The sequence below is a fragment of the Tamandua tetradactyla genome, chromosome 25, assembly GCF_023851605.1.
Source record: "Tamandua tetradactyla isolate mTamTet1 chromosome 25, mTamTet1.pri, whole genome shotgun sequence".
Lineage (NCBI taxonomy): Eukaryota > Metazoa > Chordata > Mammalia > Pilosa > Myrmecophagidae > Tamandua > Tamandua tetradactyla.
In genome coordinates, this window is record NC_135351.1 from 23,619,849 (window position 1) to 23,645,395 (window position 25,547).

A 25,547-nucleotide genomic window follows, 5' to 3' on the forward strand; every position below is an offset into this window, starting at 1 on the left:
GAACAAGCATGCATAAAATACAGGATTCTCATTTGCCACCCTATTATTAACACCATGCATTGATGTGGAACATTTTTTTTTTTTGTAACTGATGATCGCACATTTTTTTTATCATACTATTAACTATAGTCCATTGTTCACTGTGTAGTGTAGTTGCATGAATTTTTTAAAAACTTTCATTCTGTTCCCATATATATATAATCTAATTTCCCCTTTAATCACATTCAGACATATATTTCAATGCTGTTAATTACATTTACAGTGTGTATTACATCACCACCATCCATCACCAAAACATTCCCATCATTCCAAATAGAAACGCTGTACATTTTAAGCCTAAATGTCCCATTCCCTAAGCCCACCCTTCCCCTAGTAACCTATATTCTAGATTCTGACTCTATGAGTTTGCTGATTCTAATTATTTCAAGTCAGTGAGATTGTACAGAATTTGTTCTTTTGATTATGCCTTATTTCACTCCACATGATGTCGTCAAGTTTCATCCATGTTTTCGCAGGTATCAGAACCTCACTCCTTTTTGTGGCTGAATAATATTCTATCGCACGTGTATACCATGCTTTATTTATCCACTCATCAATTGATGGACACTTGGGTTGTTTCCAACTTTGGGTGGTTGTGAATAATGCTGCTAGGAACATCTGTGACAGCATCACTTCTGAATTTTTCTTGTCAGAACTTCATAATCTGAATTCAGTAATGGGAAAACATCAGACAGATTCAAATAGAAGATCATTCTACAATCTTCAATAGCCGGCCAGTATTCCTCAAAATCGTAAAGGTCATGAAAGACAAAGAAAGAATGAGAAATTGTCCTGGATTGGGACAGTTAATAGTATTGTCAACATTAACTTCCTGGTGTGGTTATGTAAGATGTGAATATCTGGGGAAGCTGGGTTTTCACCAGCTTTCACTATACATGAGTTATCTGTAATATTTTTGCAACTTTTTTTGGTAAATCGGAAATTATTTCAAAATGAAAGGTTAAAAAATGTATAACTCCTGAATTTCTGATCTTCCCCCTTTCCTACCCCTGAACCTGCTCCATTGGCGATCTTTTCCATCTCAGTTGATAGCAATTTCATTCTTGTAGTTCAGGCCCCAAACTTTGGAGTCATCCTTTATTTCTTTTTACCTATACCCCAAATCCAATACACAGGAAATTCTATGAGCGCTGCCTCATCACCTCTACTGCTACCTTCCTAGTTGAGGATGCCATCTGGGCTTGCCTAGGTTATTGCACTAGACTTCTCACTGACTTCTTCGCACTCCAATGGCTCCCATTTCTTTCAGAGTAAAAGTCAAAGTTCTGACTATGGCCTCAGAGGTTCTATTTGATCAGGTTTTGTTCACCTCTCTGTCATCCTCTCTTACTACGTTCTCACTCACTCACCCCATTCCAAGCATTCTGACCTTCCCACTTGCTGTCCCCGCAATATGCCAGACATGCTCCCATCTTAGAGCCTTTCCACTGTTTGGCCCCATTTCCTGGGATGTTCTTCCCCCTCCATATTCCTTGGCCACGTGCCTCACCTTTTTCAAGCCTTTGCTTAAAGGTCTCTTTCTCATTCAGCATACTCTGACCCCCATCTTTAAAATCGCACACATTCACTTTGCATTTTTTGGGCCATCTTTATCGCCTTTGAACTCACTACATTGTCTTTATTTTTATTGTATTTATTGTGTATTGCCTGTCAGCAGATGTAAAGGATTTTATTTATCTATTTTCAAAGCAAGAGAATGTGTAACAAAGAGTTTAGCTAGGACTCTTTTGATTCCAAGTCATAGAAACCCACTCAAATTAGCTTAAGGAAAAAAAAAGGTGTGTGTGTGTGTGTATGTGTGTGTTTGGAATTTATTTGTTCACCAAAGTGAAAAGTTCAGAGGTGAACCTAACTCTAGGCACAGTGAGTATGGGGGAGTCCTAGAGATATCTTTAGTACTTATTCATCCCACCCTCCAATGCTCAACTCTACCTTTCTCTGAAATAGCTTTTGACTCATGCAGGCATCTCCACATGGTAGCCCAGAAGCTTCCACTCCAAACTTTCCTCATGGACCCTGAGCCCAGAATTTACTGGGTCAGCATGGGGGCAAAGGAATGTGTTGTTCTTTGTTCAGGCCTGCTCACAGGCGCAGCTCTTGAGCTGAGAGGTTGAGTGAGCGCCACCCAAATCCCTAATACCCAGAGAGAGAATGAAAATGTAAAATTAATTATACAATGGAGCCAAACACATTTGTATTAAATTGATAGAATAGCTGACATTAGACGTATAGTACTCTGCCCCCTAGTGGTCGAGAAAATTCAGCATTAGTCTGAAGATAACATAAGGTTATTTCACATCCTCTTTTTATCTGATCTTTCATCAGTTTATTTAAGACCAACAGCTTTCTTCCACTTTATCTAATACATTGCAGCATTCACCCATTTAGGGAAAATTTTCCTTAGACATATTTCTTGAATTCCTTCTTTTTTTCTCTATCTCCTCTCATCATCTTGTTCTGGGGTTTATATTTAGGCTAATATGATAACATTCTAACTTATTTCCTTTTTCACAATCCTTTATGACAGCCAGCCCCTAAAAAATCTTCCTAAAATCTGCTTTAGATGTCCACTTGAGTAACTTTATTATGACCTAATTTATCATCCATTGAAGCCCATCAAAATCCCTGGGTCAAGCATTGATTTTCATGTGCTCTCCTTTTTGCTTGCTAGACCACAGTTGGATATAAATCATATGTGATGGAAAGCTAATATAAATAACAGTATTTTGTCTAATGCATGTTGACCTGATGAACATAAATTAATGCATATTGCCCATACTTTTCTTATCTCTTATATAAGGAATAGTTTAATCCGTTTTTAAATCTCATTTTATGAAACGTATGTAATCTATTTAGATAATTTCATATATACTTCTTATCCTTTTTCAAGAGTGAATTAAATGCATGATTTGTTTCCCATTTTAAAAAGCATACTGTTTGCTGCAAATTCATTAATATACTGGCTAATTACCCAGATTTTTATACTTTGAAGTTTTATTCCTTATTCCTTGGCAGTGGCTGTGGTAGTAAGAATTCTCTACCTTCATTAATCGGCCACATTTTTTTCTTTAATTTTCACCTCGAAGATGAAAATGAAAAATTGAGCTAATCATTCTGAAGTCCTATAAATTTTATTCCTCATTTCACTTATCACTCTTTTCTTTTTCCTCTTCACTGTTTTTCTCTCTTTGAAATATAGTTCACGAAAGTGTGCAGTTTCTTCCTTCTGAAGTACTCATATAGGTTGTTGTAAAACAACTGAAGTCAGACTGCTAAGCTTCAGTTTTCTCCTCTGTAAGAAAAGAGGATAATAATAGCACTCCTAATATAGGAGGTTATTTGTAGTGTCATTGCGAGGAATACATTTGATAATTCACATAGAGCACTCAAGCTGTTACTGGCACATATTTTATTTATTTATTTAAATTTTATTAATTAAAAAAAAATTACAAGAAACAAACATTCCCAACACATACACTCAGCAATTCACAATATCACTGGCACATATTTTTAAGTGCTCCCAAAATGAGAGCTTTTACTATTATTTTATACATTCGCTTGCATTATTAGTGCACCTTTTTATACACCAATTGCTTTTCTACCACCAAAAGGTTATAAAGCATTTAATGCTATATTGTGGGCTAACCAGATGGTGTTAGATGGAGTGTCTATTCTTAAGAATCTTTTAAGCTAATTTGAGAAACAAAACATAAAGATTCAACTTTAAATATCACTAAAAGATTTGATGCTGCAATGTATACAGATAAACCAGCAAAGGGTATATTATTATATGTCAATTTAATTTTATTTATAAAATTTAGTCATTTAGTTTTTGAATAAATAATACATTTACATGGTATAAAAATAAAAGGCTGAAAAGAGTGTACAGGGAAAACTAAATCTCCTTGAGACAGCCAGTTCCTCAACCCCATTATCAGTTACTTCTATCTTCTACTCCCTCTTTCTCTTTATCACCCAAATTACTATGCACATACACTGTATACACTGTTTTGCAACTTGTTTTTTCCATGTGTGAGTATTTCTTGGATGATACATTAAGACAAATCTTGTTCTTTTTTAACAAGTGCTCAGATACTATAAATATATTTAACCAATTTTCTATTGAAGAGTCATAGAGGTGTCAGTCTTTTGCTATTGTAAACAATGCCTAATAGAATTAATATGGTACACACATCATTTCATTTAAGTGTAAATGTTTCTGTAAAACAAATTCCTAGAGGTTTTTAAGGAAAACCTTGGCTTTTCTTAATGATTTAGCTAACATTTGCCTAAGGAGTTTTGGGAAGAGAATCTTCTATATGAAATCATCTGGGCAGATTTCACCGTGGAGGTATTTTTGCTAGTCACTTAATCCCAAACTTGCAAACACCTTCAAATCCTCTCCTTTCTCACTTGTCAGTCACTAAATCTTACTGATTTTACTTTCTCAGTATCTCTTTGAATCTACATTCCTCAAAGCCAACAACTCAGTTTAGGCTTTCACTGTTCTTTTTTTCATATCTAAAATGTCCTAAACATATTCTCCTGAGGGAATTACCTGCTCAGACACACAAGCTACCTGATACACCCAGGTTTAGGTCTTCAATTATTATACACACTGCACCTTAATCTGGTCCCTGGATTTCCCTTTTCCCAGCCTGCCTCCTCTTCTATCACTCAGTTTCACTGCTTTTGCTTTTATTATGTAGAAAAGCATATAGTTTCATGCCTCCATGCATTTACTTCACTTACCTTCATCCATTTGTCTTACTTCCCCTCTATGGGAAGTCTTGACCTCCTCAAGAGGAGGAGGATTCTCTCTTTTGTGCTCCACGGGGCCCTGGGCATTCATCTTTGACAGCGGTTGCTATTTTCTATTGAGATTATTTCCTTGAAGTAGCCTAAAATAGCACTCTTTTTTCTTTCTAGCCCTAGAGTCCAGCACAGGGCCTGCTGTCATGTCGTGTACACTAGGTACAATTTCTTTAAACTGAATTCAACTAGATCTTGGGGACAAGGGGCGGAGTTATTCATTCATCCAACACGTTCATTGAGAGGCAATTAGATGCAAGGTTATGTGGTAGGCAGTGGGATTATAATAAAGGGAAGGAAATAATCCAGGATTTACTTTTAGACTGGTGAAAGAGATGGGGAGACGGCATCATAAACATACACTTCTAATTCAATTAGGGAAGGATTGCAGTGAAAATAGGTCATGGTTTAGCTCATTTTATGGATATGGATGAACAGAGAAAAGGGGGGGGAGAAGTGCATTTTAATTAGATGGATTTGTACGTGGAAAGGCATTTAATTTGCAAAATAAGGAAATTGCTCCAAATCATGGTAAAAACAGGGTCAGGCATAAAGCTTATGGTTTACTTCCTGGCCTAGGAAGATCCATCGCTCCTGGCCCAGTTTTTAAAAGTCAAAGGAAGGTCAAATACAGTGTCTTGGGTGAAGAATAAGAAAATGAGATAATGTGTGAAGCAACCAAGTAAGAATCAGGTGAATCAGGTGTACTCGACATAAAGTTCTTCCCCCCCCCCCCCCCCAGGCGTCCGCTAAACTATTTAAGCGTTCCAATAAAACTTGCTTGGTGTTAAATGATTTATATTAAATTTAATCTACCAACTATTCTTTCACTAGTCTTTTCTACCCTCTTTTCTCTAATATTAACTCGTGTCACAAAGGATTGAAATTAGTAAAGTCCAGCAAAAACAGCAGGATGTTTGGAAGTCACAGAGAATTGGATTCATCCCAGGAGTGACTTCGGGCAAGTGTTTAAACTCCCAGTTCCCTCTTTCATAAAATAGGAATGATAAATAAATCAGGAGATAATGTTTATGTAAAAGCCCTTAACGCAGTGCCTGGCACAGTGAAAGCTCAGTGAAAGTTAGCTATTAAGCAATTCTAATAGTCTGGGTTCTTGCATTTGCACCTGCACAGGTAAAGGAATTGGAAGCTTAAGAACTACAAAAACAAACCAAACAAGAAGTCGTGCTTTTGGCAATGATGTAATTTGATCTCTCTGGGCCACCGTCGCCGAGCATGCGTAAATAAACGTGGGGGAGACGTATGTGTCATGGCGAGCTCCATGTAAAGCCTGTGCGGTTTCCGGAGGGTAGCATGTTGATTCTCTTTCTTTAAACTGGTTTGTTATTTTCCGATTGTTGGGTATGGGTGGCTGATAGATCAGTGTGGAGCATTACCGTACACCAGCGTCCTTTTATGCTGGAGCCTTGTTTTCCCAGTGCCAGTCTCTTTCGGGCCATTTGCCAGTTTGTTTCGCTGTTAAAGGAGATTTGCTTGCTGGGGAGGGGGATTTGAGGGTCAGGCGGCACTTCCAGGAGTGGGGACGGGGACATTGGCCTCAGGTGCAGCTGGTCTGCAAGGAGTATTTAAGGGATCTTGGTTTTTATTGTTTGGGGTTAGAACTAACTTCATTTGCTCTCCTAATTTCTGCGGCAGTGAATTTGTAGGACGTGACAGGGGTTTCGCAATTATCTAACATTTACAGAGCTGCTTCTTAATAAGAACATAAATTGAAATTGGCCAGAACAGCAGGTGTCTTGCTTTTCATTTTTCATTCTTGTTTACTTCAAACCTTTTTGAATCTCGGGAGTAGGAGCGACACGTGTCTTTCGAGTAAAAGGTAATCAGGATACCTTCCTCGTTGCTTTATTCCTATTTTGTAGTTGCTGTTATTGCTTGTACTGTGCAGACTTGTAGTGCTGGATAACATTTATTACTCTGGCCAGACATTTCACATATGGCAGGTGTCAGAAAACCTGTCCTAATCATTAAGAAGTTGGAAGAGATAAGAAATATCGTTTTGTGGACATCAATTCCTTTTAAGTAGTTTTTGAGTTTCCTTACTTTGATTTTTTGCGAGCTATGGTGGTGCTTGCTTTATCTAATCAGTTTTTATTTTCCAGACTTGTCTTTCAGGAGAACTTGAGTCTAAGTGCATAAAATTAAGGTACTAATTTATTTAAAATCTATGTTTGAGTGGTATGCTACATATTAGAATGTGTAAAAAATGTAGCCTATTTTCTTAGTAATTTTGTTAGTAATATTTCCTGGAAACACCATGGTCTCCTTACCACTAAATCCAAGAGACATTCATTCATTTTATTTACTCTTTCATCTGCATTCAGCAGTACCGATCATGTCCATGTCCTTGACCTGCTCTCTTCCTTTGTCTTTTATGATCCACCGATTTTCTTCTTCTCTGGAGACTGCTTTTTGGTCTCCACTATAGGCTAGTTCTTCTCGAGGAGAAGCTCAGTTCAGGAAATACTGAATTTGGAATGCCTTGAGCTGATCTTCTAGTGTTCTCTTTCAGAGAATGCTAGCATGATCTGTCTAGACACCTAAGTCAGAGACTTCTTGGCACTTCCATATCACCTTACTCTGTGTTTTCAACTTCAATACTAGTCACTGTCTCCTAAATATATTATTAAATTCGTGTACTTCTTTCTACCACTACTACTTTAGTTGAAGCTATCTTCTCTCACTATACTAATATAGAAGTATCTGAAAGGGCATATGAATCACCTTGGGATCCTGTTAAAATGTGGATTCTGATTTATTAAGTTTGGGTTGGGGCCTGAGATTCTGGCCTTCTTAAACTCCCAGGTGATATTGCCAAGAGAACAACCTGTGGAGTAGCAAGGCCCTAAGTGGTCAGCTTTTATCTGTTCTGTTGTTCCTCCACTCTGTTTTTAACTCTGCAGCCTGAGAGATCATTTCAAAACACAGTTGGGTCATGTTATCCTTACCATGACTTCCTTTTGCCCTTTGAATAAGGATAAAACTGTAATCCCATTTTTTTTTTTAGCTCAACTCCTACCACGTTTCTTCTCAGTCTATTGACTTAAGTTGCATTTAATTTCTTTCATTTTCTTTTTTTGTAAAATTTGAGATAGTTTTTTAAAACTTTTTTAATTGTATAATATAACATATATATACAAAGCAAAGAAAGAAAAAAGCAATAATTTTCAAAGCATTCTTCAAGAAGTAGTTACAGGACAGATCACAGTGTTTGTCATGGGCTACCATACCATCCTCTCAGATTTTTCCTTCTGGTTGCTCCAGAATATGGGCGACTAGAAGGAATACATATTTTTTTTTATCATCACAATCGACTGTTTTTTCTTTTTTTGTGGGAAAAAGAAACACATATACAAAAAAGCAACAAATTTCAAAGTACAGCACAACAATTAGTTGTAGAACAGATTTCAGAGTTTGGTGTAGGTTATCCTTCCAAAATTTTAGGTTTTTCCTTCTAGCTGCTCTAAGATAATGGAGACTAAAAGAAATGCCAGTTTAATGATTCAGCAATCATATTCATTTGTTAAATCCTACCTTCTCTGTATTACTCCGCCATCATCTTTGATCTTTCTGTCCTACTGTTTAGGGGTATTTGGTTTATGGCCATTCCAACTTTTTCTTGTTGGAAGAGGCTGATCAGTAATATGGACTAGGGAGCTGGAACTAGCTGATGATCTGGAGAGTCTGGGCCCTTTAGGTTTCAGGACTTATCTGGGTCCAGGGGAGATACAATTTTAATACCATAACATTTACAGGTTTTCAGCGTAAAATGTGATGAGCTTGAGAAACTTATATTTATATCACCACAATAATGATACAGAAAATTTCTATCATGAAAAGTTCTCCTTTGCAGTCAATCCCCTCTCCCTTCCCCTGGTTCCTGAGAAATACTTAGCTGCTTTCTGTCACTATAGTTTTACATTTTCTAGAATTTCATGTAAGTGAAATTTCATATTTATTTTGTGTCTGGCTTCTTTCACTTGCTGTAAAGCTTTTGAGAGTCATCCATGTTAGTGTGTATATCAGTTCATGCTTTTTTATTGCTAATTAAATATTACATTGTTTTGATACACTACAGTTAGTTTATCCTTTCACCAGTTGATGAATATTTGGGTGGTTTCTACTTTTTTTGCTATTAGGAATAATACTTCTATGAACACTTGGATATAAGTTCTTGTTTGGACATATGTTTTTTAGTTCTCTTCATTATGTATCTTGGAGTGAAATTGTGGATCAGATGGTAAGTAACTAAGATTAATTTTTTTTTTAACATGGGCAGGCACCAGGAAATGAACCTGGGTCTCCAGCATGGCAGGCCAGAAATCTGCCAGTGAGCCACCATGGCCCGCCCTATGATTAACTTTTTGAAGTATTGCCAAACTACTTTCCATGGCAGCTCAACATTTTATATTTTCACCAATAATTTCCAAGGGTTCCAGTTACTCCACATCCTCATCAACACTTATTTTCTGTCATTTTGATTACCATCATGCTAGTAGTTGTCAAGTGGTATTTGATTGTGATTTGATTTGTGTTTCCCTGATGGCTAATGATGTTGGGTATTTTTTTCATTTGCTTATTTGACATGTGTATATATGCTCAATGGCCACTGAATTGTATGCTTGAAAGTGGTTAAAATGTGAAATTTTATGTTATATATGTTACAACAATAGTAATAAATAAAACGGTTATCTTGGTGGTTTGTTAAATATTGCTGGGCTTTGCCTAGAATTTTTGATTCAGTAGGCCTGGAGGGAGGCCCAAGAATTTTCATTTTATCAAGTTCTCTGGTGATGTTGGTGTTGCTTGTCTGGGAACCACAGTTTGAAAATCACTGATCTTAGGAAATTGGTTCACAACTTTGACTGTACATACAAGTTATTGGAAAGTTTAAAAAAAAAAAAAAAAGTCCGGGCTCCATTCCCATAGAGTGACACAATGGCCAAGGTGCTCAGGTGTTGGTAATTTTCAAAAGCTCCTCGGGTGAATGTAATGAGCACCCAAGAGTGAGCACCAGTGCAGCAGGTGGATAGTGTTTTTTAATCTGTCATGTTAAGAGGAATCACTTGAACAGATTGTAAGTTCACATGCCTCAGTTCTTCTCTTGGAGATTTTAATTCAGAATGAGATCTTGGTATCAGATATTATTAAAGCTCCCCTAATATCTCACTTATTGCATCCTCTCCTTTTTATCATTTTCATTGTTGTTATTAATAATAATTATTTCCACTTCCCTTCTCTGACTGTGTTTTTTAAAATCAAATAGCATCTTTTCAACCTTTGAGAATAAAATTTATTAGATCCTCTTGTTCTATGTAACTATTATCTTGCTTTTCATTTATTTTCAAATTTTCACTTCCTTTTATTCATTTAACAATTTCTGAAGGCTAACAATTGTCACTACCTGTCTGTTGGCAGTAAAAACTTTAGCTTTATTAGTGTTGAGTGAGATTGTTTAGATGCTTCTGTTATGCAGCCAGATTTAGGAAGTTCTGTATTATATTATATTTTTCTCCATTCGAGTTGCTAGTTTAAAGGGGGATACAGGTTTTAGAGTTTGATATGTATTGCCGGATTGCCTTCCAGTAAAGGTATACCAGTTTTACCATGTTTTCAGCTGACATTGGGTTTTTTTGGTGGGGTAGATGAAAAACAACTCATTGTTTGAACATTTAAACATTGTTAAACATTTAAACTATTAGTGTAGTTGAGCATTCTTACTTATACTTATAGGCTATGTGTATTTCTTATATCAATTGCCTGTTTTTCTTTTATCATTTTTTTAAATTGGAATATGTTTAATCCTTAGTGTCATAGTAAACTTTTGCATTATTTGTGCTTTGCTGGTAAGGCAGAGGCAAGTGTGAAAGCATGGTACCGAGAGGAAGCCTAGGTTCTAATTCTAGGTCTACCAGTGTACAAATATTTTAGCTTCTGTGAACATCAGTTCATTAAAATAAGAAGCTTAGCAATTTTTCCTATTTCCCTAACACTTAAATAACGATATTGTATATATACAATATACAGTCTTGTGTAGAATATACAGCAGTACACTCTAGTCTCTCCTATTCTGTTTCCCTTCAATGTTTCCATATACATTTGTGTAATATTTCAAAAATGTGTTTTAATGTGTTTAATATTCATGATCATTCAAGTATTTTTTGTAATATTCAAAGGCACAGTATATACTTATATAGCTAAACCTAGCTCTTTCCTCAGTCTCAGACGTTCAACTGCCTATTCATCATCCTTTCTTGAATGTCTAATATATTTTTTTAATGTCTCACTACATATATATTTCTGTATCTATACGTACGTACATACATGTACAGGCAGATATGTGATACATATAGGAAATTTTGTTCACACCTTACTTTTTAGGGGGGTGCATGGGCCGAGAGTTGAAATGGGACTCCCACACGGCAGGCGAGAATTCTACCACTGAACTACCTAAATGTTTGATAGTTATTTAAACTTAAAGATAGAACTTTTGATCCTTAGCCCACCCCACATGCAACCACTAACACAACAGCTCCTCCTGATTTTCCCTGTCTCAGATGAAGATAGTCCCAACCTTCAAGATGTTCAGGCTAAAAATCATGGAATCATGTCATCCCTCTCTTTCCTTTACCTTAAATCCATTCTTCCAACACAATCCTGTTGGTTCAGCCTTCAAATTAAATCTAGAATGTGACTAGTTTTTATATGTTCTTGGTCTGACCAGTATTGACTCTTGCCTGATTATTGCAATAGCTAGTCTTCCTGCTTTCTACTTTTAATTCCTGTGATGGTTATATGTCAATTTGACTAAGTTTTGGTGTCCCTTTGCTCAAGCAAGCGCTGGCCTCGTTGCTATTGTGGGGACATTTTATAAGATGCATGCAGTAAGGTGATTGCATCTATTCCAGTTACATCTACAATCAAGTAAGGGGAGATTGCCCTTACAATGAGAGAAGTCTCATGTAGTCAGTTGAAGGCTTTAAAAGAAGTGATGATCAGCAGTCAGAAGAGAAAATTTCCATCTCTACCTCAGCCAGCAAGCTTCTCTTGGGGAATTAATTGGAAACCTTCATCAGTGTTCCCAGCCTGCAGTGTGTCCTATGGAATTCGGGCTTCTGCATCCCCACAGTCATCTGAGACAATTCTTATAAAAATCTCATAATATTTACAGATACGTCTTTTCAGTTCTGTTTCCCTAAAGAACCCTGACTAATACAATTTCCTAGGAAGAGTTTTGGCACAGAAGCCAGGAATCTCTTTAAAACCTAAGTTCTTCACAAGCTTCAGAACAAAACCTTCTAAAAAGCAAAAATTGCTGCAAAGATCTGTGAGGACACATCCAGTCTGCTTCTTGTTACTTCTCTAACTCTGTGCTACACTCTTCTCTCCCATCCTTGTACAGCCTCCCGAACTTCCTTGCCATCTCTTGTACCTACCAAGCACACGTTCATCTCCGGGTCTTACTCTTCCCTGGAATGTTCGTACTTAAGACACCTCAGTGGCTCACTGCCCCAGGCCTTTCAGTACTTTGTTCACATGTCACCAGTGATGCCTTTCTGAGCCCCTGTTTAAAATTGGAATCCCCACCTTGCCACGTACACATACTTCTTGCTTTGTTTTTTTACCACAGCACTTATAACCTGCTTGTATGTCTTCATTTTTTTATTGTATGTCTCTTTCTATTTGAATATACACATCACAGGAGCAAAGATTTTTGTGTTTTTTTTTTCCCTGCTTAATCCCAGGTGCCTAGAACTATGTCTAGTACACTATAGGTTCTCAGTAAATATTTTCTGCCATAGGCCAGTCTAATGTAATACATTCTCTGGTTACTCCCTCTCCTTTATCTTATTCTGTTCCAACTTGTACTAACCTTTTATATAGTCTTTGAATATGACAAACTAGTTTGTGACTCGGATTTTTTTACTTGCTGTTCCCCGCCAGGATTATCATCTCCCAGATATATGTATGACTGCTGCCGTCTTCTCTGAGAAGCCTTTCCTAACCACCATATCAGAATAGCTAAATACTGGCCAAACATGTCCACACTCTCTTACTTACTATTTACCTGTGTGACACCATATATATAATTTTATGTCTTTCTCTCTCCTTATAGTGTAGAATCTTGGATTTATTTTTCTCATCTTATTCTAGGTTCTTGAGGTGGGAACTTAAGGTATTGATTTGAAACCTCCTCTTTTCTTGAAGAATCTTTTTCATTTATTTATTTATTTTTTTACATGGGCAGGCACTGGAAAACGAACCCGGGTCCTCTGGCATGGCAGACGAGCATTCTTGCCTGCTGAGCCACTGTGGCCCACCTCCTCTTTTCTAACGTATACATTTAGAGCTACACATTTTCCTTTGAGAACTGTTTCAGCTGAGTCCCATAAATTTTGATGTATTTTTATTTTCATTCATTTCAGTGTGTTTTAAAATTTTCCTTGAGAAGTCTCATCATTAATCCCATGGATTATTTAGAAACGTATTGTTTAATTCCAAGTATTTGGAGATTTTCCTCATTTCTGTTATTAATATTGTTACTTCCATTGTTGTAGTTTGTGATATCAGTTATTTTAAATATGTTGAAGTTTGTCATATAACCCAAATTATGGTCTCTTTTAGTCTATATTTATTCTGGGCGCTTGAAAATAAACTATATTCTGCTGTTATGGAGTATAGTGTTTTATAAGTGTCAGTGAGATCCTAATGGTTGATGGTTTTGAGTTCTTCTATATCCTTGCTCATTTTCTGTCCCATTTTAGTTGTCCAGAGACAAATTTTGAAGTGTCCAACTGTAATTTTGAAATTACTTATTTCTCTTTTCAGTTCTATCAGTCTTTGCTACACATATTTTATAGCTCTTTTGTTTGGTGCTTACACGTTTAGGATTGCTTTGTCTTCTTGGTGGATTGATCTGTTTTATTATTATGTAATGTTCATCTCTGTCTCTGATAGTTTTCTTGCTCTGAAGTCTACTTTATCTGATATTAATATAGCCATTCCTGTTTTCCTTTGATTAATGTTTGCATGGTATATCGTTTTCCATCCTTTCATGTTTCAACTCATTATAGTTTCTTGTAGACGGTGTGTAGTTGGGCCATGTTTTTTGATCCACTCTGCCAATATCTGTCTTAATTGGTAGACTACTGTTTAGTGTAATTACTGATATGTTAGAGTTTAAATCTGCCTTTTTATGTTTTCTTTTTTCTTACTCTGTTTTCTTCTTCGTGTCATCCTGCAGATTACTTGAAGATTTTTTGAATTTTGCTTCGATTTACTTATTAGTGTTTGAGTATATCTCTTTGTGTAGCTGTTTTAGTGGTTGCTCTTGGTATTACATTCTATATCTATTACTTTTCAAAGTTTCCAAAATTTTAACAGTCCAAGTAACACTCAGAAACCTTACCTTTCTTTATATCCCTTTACCCTCCCCTATTTATGATATAATTGTCTTAAATATTTCCTTTACATACATCTAAAACTACACTGGACAGTATTATAAATTTTGTCTCAGCTGTCAGTCTTGATTTAGAATACGCAGGAGAAGGAAAACCTATTATATTTACCCATATTCTTGTTTACTATGGTCTTTATTCCTTCTTGATGTCCTCGATTCCTTTTTTGTTGTTTTCTTTCTGTTTAGGAAACTTTCTTTAGCTTTTCTTTTATGATAGCTCTTCTGGTGATGAATTAGTTTTTCTTCATCTGAGAATGTCTTGATTTCCCCATCTTCCTCAGGGATATTTTTGTTGAGTGTAAGATTTTGGTTTGACTTTTTTCTTTTGGCACTTGAAAAGCATTGTGTCACTTTCCCCCCTGACTTGCATGGTTTCTGATGAGAAATCTGCTGTCATTTGAATTGCCCCAATGTCCCTACTCCCAGGGTAAAGTGGGTAAGGTACTGTTTTTCTGAGGTTGCTTTCAAGACTTTTTGTTGTCTCTTGTTTTTAGAAGTTTACCAATGTGGTTTGGCATGAATTTCTCTGGGTTTATCCTCTTTGAAGTTCATTCTGGTTCCCAAATCTGTGGATTAATATCTCTTGCCAATTTTTGGAAGTTTTCAGCCATTATTTATTCAAGTATTTTTTTTTCAGCTCCATCCTCTTTCTTCTCTCTGGGACATATGATACTGTTAGATCTTTTGTTACAGGTTCCCAAGGCACTGCCCATCTTTTTTTTTTTTTCCAGTCTGTTGTGTCTCTGTTGTTTAGGTGGGATAATTTCTGTCTTCCAGGTCACTGATTTTTTTTTAACCCTCTGTTTCCTCAATTCTACCTTTGATCTCATACACTGCTTTATGTTTCACTATTGTATGTTTTAGTTGTAAAGTTTCCATTTAGTTCTTCTTTATATCTTCTATTTTCAGCTAAGACTTTTTTTTTTTTCATTTGCTTGAAGTGAATTTTAGCAGTTTTGTTATGGAATTTTGGAATCTTTGCCAGATGATTTTAACATTTCTATATTGCCATCTTTTGATTATCTTTTTTTTCATTAAGTATGATATCTTTCTGGCTCTTAGTATGAGTAGTTTTCATCTGGAGCCTGGACAATTTCATATGATGTTTTGAAACTCTGGGTCTTATTGAAGCTTTCTGTTCAGCTGGCTTTCTGTGACACTGCTCCAAGAGAGGAAGTCGGGGGTGGGGTGGGAGGGGGTTGCCAACTCTTTATTGCCAAGTGGAGGTCGAAGACCACATTCCCTCGATACCCAGTGGGTGCTGCTGGGTGGAGGTGGGAATTCTCACTCCCCATGTGGTCTTCACTGACAACATCGTGGAGATAGCCTCAGTGGTACTGGATGGTGGGGAAAGTCCTGACTTTGTAGTAGGTCTCCTCTGACACAGCCTTGTAGGGAGACGGAAGGGAGCCTTGTTACTGCTAGGTAGGGGTGAAAATCCATGCTCTCACTTGGTCTCCTTTGACACAGCAGAGGAAAGGGCGTTGTTTCCTCATCCTTTGGCTAGACAGAGCAGGCTTTTGTTGGTGCTTTTTAAAAATCTGGGTCCATACATGGTAAATTAGATACTGTGGGGAAAAAAGTAAGAAGCATGTTTTACCTTCAGGTTCCAGATGTGCTCTTAAAGCTAGCTTTTTTCAGCAGTTAAGCTGATATTTTAGTCCTTGCTTCACTTCTTGATCTATTTTTAAATTTGTTCAGAATGCAAAAGGAAAAAGGGGGAAGTAATTAGTATCACCCCAAAACTTGGTATTTGCCCATGTATGTGTGAAACGGGAGAGCAACATAATGAGAAGAAATGGATAAATGGTAAACGATCATTTTTTGTGGGTGGGATTGAGGAATGGAAAGAAAGAATCTTTGGAAACCCAAGCAGAAGAAAAGTGAGAGACACTGAGAAAGTATTAAGTAAATGCAGGAATGATACCATTAAATAAAAGTATTAAACACACACACACACAAAAAAAATCTGGGTCCATTGCCATTTTGGGTTTGCTGGCTGCTTCAGCTCCTGATCTGTGGTATATAAGACAAAAACAAAACCCTGGGTACTCACCACTATGTTATTCCTTAGGTCCTGAGGTCCCTAGCCATTCTTTTACCTTTTTTCCCACATTTTAGCGTCCTCTTAAGTTTGTTTTATATATAACGTCCAGAGCTTTTAGTTTTACTTGGCAGGAGGGATAGGGAAAAGTACATCTACTCCATCTTGCCGGAAAACATGCTTACTTTTTTTTTCCCTAATAAAATTATTTAACATTTATTGAGTTTATTGTGTGTGAGACACAGGAAAAAGGGCTTTTGCCTGTCTTATTTAAACCTCACAACAATACTCTATGGTTTTTCCAGTTTTATAAATTGTCTAATGTGAAACAACTATCAGGTAGTAGAATTCAAATCTAGCTAATCCAAGTCTAGAACCTACACTCGTAAATGCTTTTATAAAACCCATAGTATAGTTTAGTTATATATAGAATAATGTGGTCTTTCCCATTAAGAACACTGTTTAACAGATGGAAAAAACTTGGCATTATCCATTCCCTTATCAAAATTCTCTTAACACTGAATAACTTTTAATGTTGGGAGATTTATCTTGATATCTAAGTTAAATGTTATTTAGAAGATTGCCTTGCATCCTTTTTGTTGTGAAATATAACATAATACAAAACAACAAATTTCAAAGTATATTGTACCAAGTAGTTGTAGAACAGATTTCAGAATTTGGTGTGGGCTATAGTTCTACAATTTTAGGTTTTCCTTTTGGCTACTCCAAGACACTGGATACCAAAAGAAATTAATATAATGATTCCGTCATCGTACTCACTGATTAAATCCCATCTTCTCTTTTATAAGTCCTCCTCCTCCTTTGATCTTTCTCTCAATCTTTAGGGGTATTGGATATGCACATTCTAACTTTTTTGTGTTGGAAAGGGCTATTGATAATATGGAATAGGGGGATGAAACGAGTTGATGTTCTAGAGAGGCTGACTTCTCTGGGTTTCAGGACTTACCTGGCCTAGGAACCTATCTGGAGGTTGTAGGTTTCTGCATGTTTACTTAAAAAAAATATATGTATATGGAAGCTTTGAACGTTCAGAAAAGTTAAAATAGAATAATGAACGCATATATCTATTTCCTGTATAGAAGAATTATGTTTTCCCATATGTCATAATCTATTTTTTTCTTAAGTGTTCTAAGTAAATAATAGGCATCATGACATTTCACTTCTAAATAATTGATTCTTTCCAACAAAAGGACAATATCAGTACTTTAATGATAGATAGTAATTCCCTAATATTATCTAATATCTACTTCATATTCTAATTTCTCTCATTCCCAAAAATATACTACAGCAGGCTAGACAAAGTAAGATCTAACCAAATAAATGACTTATATTTAGTTTTTATCCTTTTTAAGTCTCTTTTACTCTTGAATGGCTCCTTCCCTGCATTTTTTCCCCCATGCTATTAGTTTTTTGAAGAAATGGGGCCAGTTGTACCATGAATGTTCTACCATCTGGGTTTGATTGTTTCCTTGTGTTTCTTTATTCCCTCCATTTTCTGTAACCTCAACATTAGATCTAAAGTTTTAATTAGATTCACGTCTGGCAGGAATATTTCATGGGCTATGCTGTGTTAATCAGATTTTCTGAGAGGCTCATAAGCTTGTGTTATTTGTAATTTTTTATGTGATAGAGAAGATGCCATCTGCATCCTGTGATACACTGCTGGATGACATAGAAGATATCGTGTCACAGGAAGATTCAAAGCCACAAGATAGGCATTTTGCAAGAAAGCATGTTGTTCCAAAAGTGCGAAGGCGAAATACCCAAAAATATTTGCAAGAGGAAGACAGCCCACCAAGTTATAGGTAAGCTTTTCTCCTAATTACATTCATTTTCATATCAGAGTTTGGGTCTGTGTGATACACGTACACACACACGCATATATGTATTCACATTGTCTCTTTTTAAATCTTTGAAATTTTGATAAGAAATATATAGATTTATTTCTTTGGGTGGTTTTTAAAATTTGGCAAGTTAATTGTTTAAGAATGGAAAAGATGCCAAACTGGATGTTTCTTGAAGGTAGGGCCCAGGCCAGTATTTGGTACAATGATTTGTTAGATAATACTGTAGTTGGTCTGTAATTCAATGTTACTTCCAAGATAAAATTTTAGTGTAATTTGTGATTTTAGTGAGAATGGTGGTTTGGACATTTGATTTTGTTGGCAAATTTACAAGTACTTACGGATCACCTGCTGTGGAAAGTCATTGGGTACAACTAAATTATTGCCCTTTTTTTTAATAGAGAGGGTCTTAACTTCTTAGAATCTTGTGGTTATTTTACATTGATTTTGGACTTTTCATGTAACTAACAATGGTAGAATTAAGTTGGTGCGTTTAATGAATAGCTTGTGAATGGATTGTAGTGAATGTGGGGTTTTTGGCTTACTATTCCCAGAAATCATCTAGTAGTTTTATTTTTGAAGTCACTTAATGACTCACTTTTTTTTTTTTTAATTTAATAGCACTATTCCAGGTATACAGAAAATTTGGATACGAACATGGGGTTGTTCTCATAATAATTCAGATGGAGAATATATGGCTGGACAGCTAGCTGCTTATGGATATAAAATTACAGGTAACGATATCTGTGTTGTAAATTTTTCAGTTTGTTAGAGATACATATTCTAGCTTTAGAAATTAGAGGATATTTTAGCATAACTCAAAGACTTTAAGGCAAAATAAAAAGGTAGATATTATACACTGTCTAAATAACTGTGGATGCTATTTGCTTTAAAAAAAACTAACTTTTTATTTTGAAATTTAGATTTACAGAAAAGTGGTTAAAAGAAAAAAGTACAGAGAAATTCTATGTACCCTTCACCCAGCTTTCCATAGTTTTAATATCCTACCTAATGGTTTTGCACCTATTGACACTGGTGCAAAATTGTCAGCTAAACTGCTAAACTGTAGCTGGAGACTTTTTTCTGAATTAAACCAGTTTCTCCACTAATGTAATGTAATTTTTTGTTATAGGATTCCATCTAGGATCCCATGTTGTGTTCATTTGTCCTGTCTCCTTAGTATTCTTCCTATATGTGACAGTTCCTTGGGTTTTTTTTCTTGTCTTTTATAGCCTTGACACTTTTGAAGAAAACTCCTTAGTAATTTTTTAGAATGTCCCTCAATTTGGGTTTTTGTAATGGTTTCTCGTGAGTAAATGAGGTTATGCATTTTTTTGGCAAGAAGATCACAGATGTGATGCTTTGTCCTTCTCAGTACCTGTTAACGGTAGCTTCGTGATGTCAGTATGTCTTGTTACTGGTGCACTGATCCTTGTCTGCCAGGTTTTTCACTGTAAAGTTACTGTTTTTCTCATTGTTACTAATAAATATCCTGTTTCTCCAACCTTTTGCCTACTAATTTTAGTATCAGTTGGTGCATCTTTTCAGTAACAGTTATTACTTGTTTGCTTAATGGTGATTTTGTTTTCTCCTTTCTTTTTGCATTTATTAATTGGAATTCTTCTGTAAGGAAGAGTTGTCCTCTCTCCCATCTTATTTATATCAATATGAACTCATAGTTAATTTTATTCTGTGGATTGCAGTCCAGTGCTATCACCATTTTCTCAATCAGATTTTTCCATCTTTGTCTATTAGTAGCTTGTCCATGTTAACTCTTGTCCTTTTAATATGGCCCCATCCTGTTTTGAACATTTTCTTATTTTCTGGCACCATAAAATATTCTAGGCTCTTCTTATATTTTCCCTGCCACAGCTGTGGAGGCTACCACTTTTCTAAGGAGGGCTAATTTCTTTCAGTAGGAGAATGGTGTTTAGAAAGTGGAAATCTGGGCACTAGGTATGCTCATTGCAGCTGTGAGATGTCAATGTTTCTAGACTCTCTCAGGGTACAGAGCTAGGAAATAGGTTTGTATACTAACTGACACATAAACACACACCTCTATCTATTTCCATTATGTATCTATGTATATGGAATACTACCATAAGTTAAACACTTTCTGATGAACACTGACCTTTCAGTGTGTTAACTTGTTTAGTCCTTGTAGTATGAGGAAATATTGGTATCCTTACTTTGTCACACAGGTAGCAAAGTCTCTTTCACTCCAGAATGGTTCTACTAAACACTGTTCTATATTTCACACTTGTCTTTACATTTGTAATTGTCAGATCTTGGCTACAAAATAGCATATAAGGACTAGATAGAGTTGGAAACTTATTCCTTCCCAAACATTGCTTCCTTTAGTAGCTAAAACGTCATGTAATGAACTCTGTGCTTTTGGTAACTTATTCGTTAGACAGCAAAATCGTTTTTAATATTTTAGTCCTTTAGGTCAAAAACATTCAGAATATGCTTTCAGAATTGCTTCTCTGTTAATTAGTAATTTTAGTATGATTTAGCCTGAGCTTGCTTTACATCTTATAATGTACTTTGTGTTTTGCAAATAGCCTTTAAGATAAATTCCTAAAACATTAAAAAAATAAAATTATAGCTTGACTTTTCCTGGGAGATATTAAATATCAAACACATTTAAAATTAAATTTTAGTCCATTAGCAGTTTGAATAACAGTATTCCATAAAAAACAACACTCCTGAAGTGTTTATACATGGGTGTTAAGCTTTGTTATACACACCTAATTTTGGTTTCTTACTTGGTAGTAGTAAAAAAGGGGGAATTAAGAAATTAATTACTTAAATATGTAATTTATTTTTCTTAATGCAGTACATTAGTTTTATGTACTAGCTTTACTTATTTGTATTGACTTTATATACTGTTGATTGTCTTCTCTTTAGGACTTCATAAGAAGTTTTTAGTTTTTGATCTGGTTTGCAGGCAGCAGACTGTAGGACCAATTTTCTCACTTGTCGAAATGCTATAGGCCAGGAAATATAAACAGTATTAGCTTTTATAAAGCATTTAAGAAGGAAATCTGTACAAATCTTAACATTTGGCTTAGAGCTTTGATGTGAATGATTTCTGGATTATCTATGCCAGTAGTTTCTTTCATTGTTATGGAATAGTGAGAGTTTATAAGATTTCTTATTATTACTTAATAATTATGTTTCTGTTAATCAAATAAGAACTAAAATATTTCCATTTAAATGTATAATTGATACAAGATAGGTATAAAATGTAGCTTATGTATAATGCATATAGAGATTATTGAAAACAAAATACAGACAATTCAGGCAAAATCAGCTTTCAGTCACCAATAGTAGATATTTTTACTGTTTGGAGAAGAAAGAGGGAGTTGTGGGTATAGTACTTGAAATTGCTGGTTTTAACTGTGTGAATCTAGGAATATAATTATTCCATAGTAGAACCTCATAAAGGCTTAGAGCAGTTAAGTCAGGTTTGTTTCCTGTTTTCAAACCTTTTTTATTTTGAGGGCAAGATTGTTAATAACTTTTAAAATAAACTATTGGGCAGGCCACAGTGGCTCAGCAGGCAGAGTTCTCACCTGCCATGCTGGAGAACTGGGTTGAATTCCTGGTACCTGCCAATGCAGAAAACAGAAAACAAAAAAACACACAAAACTATTATAAAATAGTGCCTGTTTGCGTCTCTTTGCTAAGAATTGAAGCCTTTTGAGGAGATATGTCAGTCCCTAAAATCAGAACAATTAACTCTAAAATAGCACCGTGGAAAGCAATGAAACCATCTCTGTAGTTACCATGGTTTTCTAAAGAAATACGACTTAAACATACCAATTCATGAGTGTTTTTGTCTTTAAGTAAGCAGTTTTTATTGACGAAGTTTTTTTTTTCCAGTAATACTGCTTTTGGTTATTGTTTTAAATTATTTATATTGGAATTTCTTTGGGGATGTTGGTAGATTATTTTCAATGTCCTCATTGTTAGGTAATTTTCCTATTTTGAGCGTATATTTAGTGTTAGAAATGGTCACAGGTCATTAGAGGCCAAATCTGGTGAATTAAGATATGTGAGATTGCGTTGAACAATGCTGTTTTAGGTAAAACTAAGGCATATTTATTTATCTTAACTGATTCTGAAAACTGTTCCATACGAGTTTAGCAATGATTCTTAGACTTTTTGGGTCTCTTCAGAATGTCATACCTCTTACACAGTTTCATCAAGGAATTCATGTGTACTCCCTAGCCAATAGTAGAATAAAGGTATGGATTCCCAGGGGGAATACTTGAGGGGCAGCCCTCATTTATATACAATTATGTTAAATGTAGATATGTTTAGTTTGTAGCTACATCTCCTGTGAATGAATATAGCGTATGCTTTTCGTTAGTGGAAAAGAGCTTTATTTCACAAGGCTGTCAATTGAGGATCTGTTCATAAACACAGAACAAGGCATGTTATATATATGAAATATTTTTAAAAAGTTACATAAGTCAGATTAGAGTATTTAGCTTGGATAAGTCATTTAAAAATTGCTGGGCTGTTGAAGTTCTTGATTATCACTTTATGTATTTATATATAGTTTACTCATTCAGCACACATTCTCTCAACATTCTGTATTACAGGATGCGGTGCTAGGGGCTATGAGGATATGGAAATGAACTAGACATGGATTCCAGCAAACTCAAAGTTTATTGTTTTTTTTGGCAAAGGAAAAGCCTTCATGTTGTATGTTAAATCTTAGACGTTATTTTAATAAATGATCAGGTTCTTAATGTATTTTATATTTCATTTTTCATAGTACAGGGGAAGTAGGATTTGCTTTATTAAGAGAGTGTTCACAATTTATAATTTAGAAATGCTTTAACATAATATAGTCAAGTCGGAATATAGCATTTTATGTTTAAATTAAGAAAATTAATATCTTTGTAGAAACACTAGTTTGTTCAGTATAGGAGATAGTATTACAATCCAGTGGCTCAACTGTGTAGCATATTTCTTGGGACCTGAGTGTTTAGTTTGAAGTATCTTTGAATTGTTAAAACTGATGTCAATGGGATATATTAGTTTGATATATGGAAATTTTTGCATAAGAAATACATTCAAGGATCTTACTAGTGGACAGTAGAATTTGAAGGACATTAAATTTATGTTTTTGTTGAAACTCGAATTAAGGGAAAACATACATGACGTACATAATGTATGAATATTCATAAAGTTTCTTTAAAGAAATCAAGCACTGTGTGCTTTCTTATTTTAGTTCTCTTTAAGAACTGGTGACCTTAATATTTCACAGTAATATCTTGAGCTTACCTATATAATAAATGACTATTAAGATGGGGAATAGACTAATTCTTATGAGAAGCTGAAAAAGCAGTAGATATCAAATTCCTCAAAATACAGCTAAATGAAAAATGTACAGTATATTGTGCATGTCATAGGTGACACAGTATTTTGAGACAGGCTAATTCTAAATGAAGTCTGGATTTTTGCACACAGTTTTTAGGGAAGGGAGTGGACATTGGTTGAGTCCCTAATGTGTATTAGGCATTTCACGTAATTATTGTAAGGGTTAAGTGAAATAACTGTGGCATGTGGTTACCACATATTTTAAGATGAGGGGATTGAGACTAGTAGAAGGAGGACACATGACTTATACAACTTCACACAGCGAATATGAGCTAGAGCTGATATTGGGGCATATTGTCACCACAGCTTCTGTCTGTTCTTTGCCATATGTCATGTAGTCTTTCTTTCGTAGTTGATGTTTTGGAGGCATTTCAGTAGGGATATTTAATAATATTAATGGTCTATATTGGAAGAGTAATTTTTACTGTCCTACATTTTGAATTTTGTCTCTTTTAAGATTTTTAAAATGTGGAAGTTTTTCTGCTTTTTTGAGAGGAGGAAAGGAAGATATGTACCACAGGAATATGCCCAGCTTATTAATTTCAGTGCTGAGATGGGAGTTGGACGTAAGCTGTTTCTTTAGTTATAGATAGTGTTGAGAGCCACCTGGTCCATTCCTGCTTCCTTAACAATGCATATAAAACCTTGATAACCTCTAAGGGATTTGAATGAAAGAATCATTGACTATCATGGTACAGGGCTGTTAGCCAAATTAAACAGGTATATGTAGAAAGCAAGGTTTATTTCTTCTTTACCATCATTAAGATTATAAAACACTTTCATCTATATTGTCAGTATTTGTAGCTTTTAACTAAGGGTAAAAGCAGAACAAAGATTCTGCTAATTTAGGTTTTTAAACAATTATGTTATTTTAAAAAATACCCTGATATTCAGGTTTCTGACTTAAAATTATGTGTATTAGTAATAAGTATTTACAATGAATGTTTAAATGTGTGGTGAATAGAGCAATTTTTTTTATTATAACCCAAAGTTACCTTTCAGAAACTCTCTCCTGTAGCAAAAGGTGCTGCTGAAATCCATTTGGAATCATAGTGAAGGTAAATTTTACTCTGACGATTTGCAGAATATAATGCAAGGGGTGACCAACAATTTATAGACATAATTGAATCCTGGCTTTATCCTCAGACTTAAGCTAAACATAGAAAGGGTTATATAAAAAGAAAAAGTCCTTCATACATTAAAATAGGAACTATATCTTCGTTGCTCTGTAAAATGTTTTCCTCATGAGGGCATTCACGCAAATTTCATAAGCTTTTGTTATTATTTTTAATCCTGTGTGTGGGATAACTGGTTTTAAGATAATTATTTAAAACTATTTCCTTAACTTGCTTGTAATTCACTGTAATTTTTCCTCTCTGGTTACCATGGAGATATTCTTGTATTAAGATATTTATGTGAACTGCTAAGAATATTTTTCATAAGTATTCACATTTTTTCTAGTCATTTTTTTGCCATTATTATTTCATGTAGAAAGTCAAGAATTTTATTCGAAGCTGGCATTCGAGGACCTTACAGCACAGGGGTAGTAGAAATAGACATTTATTCAGGATGTGACTCTCAACAAATAAAAGCTAGCATGTGTGGCAGGGATGGCAATTGTTATTGGGTTACTGAGGTATGTTCTTTCTATCAAGTCCCTGCAAGGGTCTCAACTTTCAAAGAGGAAGATGGAAGTCTTAAAGAGGTTTCTAACTTCCTTGTTTCTTATCTCCCCAGAAAACAACAGACAACTGACAATATTAGGTTACGAGGAGCAAAAGTACTTTGGAGATATCTAAATGTAAAGTTGAAGCCTCTAGGTAACGTTGCATTGCAAGGTGTATGATAGAATGGTGAATATAGGAGCTAGAGGTTTTCTCCCCCTATA

The 25,547-nt window shown here is 35.3% G+C and overlaps 1 protein-coding gene across 7 annotated transcripts in view; it reads left to right on the forward strand.

Moving 5' to 3' along the window:
* Nucleotides 1–6,111: 6,111 nt before the first annotated feature.
* The window catches only part of CDKAL1 (CDKAL1 threonylcarbamoyladenosine tRNA methylthiotransferase), a 689,286-nt gene continuing 669,850 nt past the window's right edge, over nt 6,112–25,547 (forward strand). Inside the window, exons 1-4 of one of the 7 annotated variants that reach the window (XM_077143634.1) lie at nt 6,118–6,211; nt 6,686–6,712; nt 18,049–18,223; nt 18,884–18,996. In XM_077143634.1, the coding sequence (XP_076999749.1) occupies nt 18,054–18,223; nt 18,884–18,996 (283 nt within the window). In that variant the 5' untranslated portion in view covers nt 6,118–6,211; nt 6,686–6,712; nt 18,049–18,053. Of the gene's footprint in view, nt 6,212–6,685; nt 6,713–6,995; nt 7,040–16,054; nt 16,163–18,048; nt 18,224–18,883; nt 18,997–25,547 lie in introns of all 7 variants that reach the window. The other 6 variants (XM_077143633.1, XM_077143629.1, XM_077143630.1 and 3 more) reach the window with 6 other exon arrangements.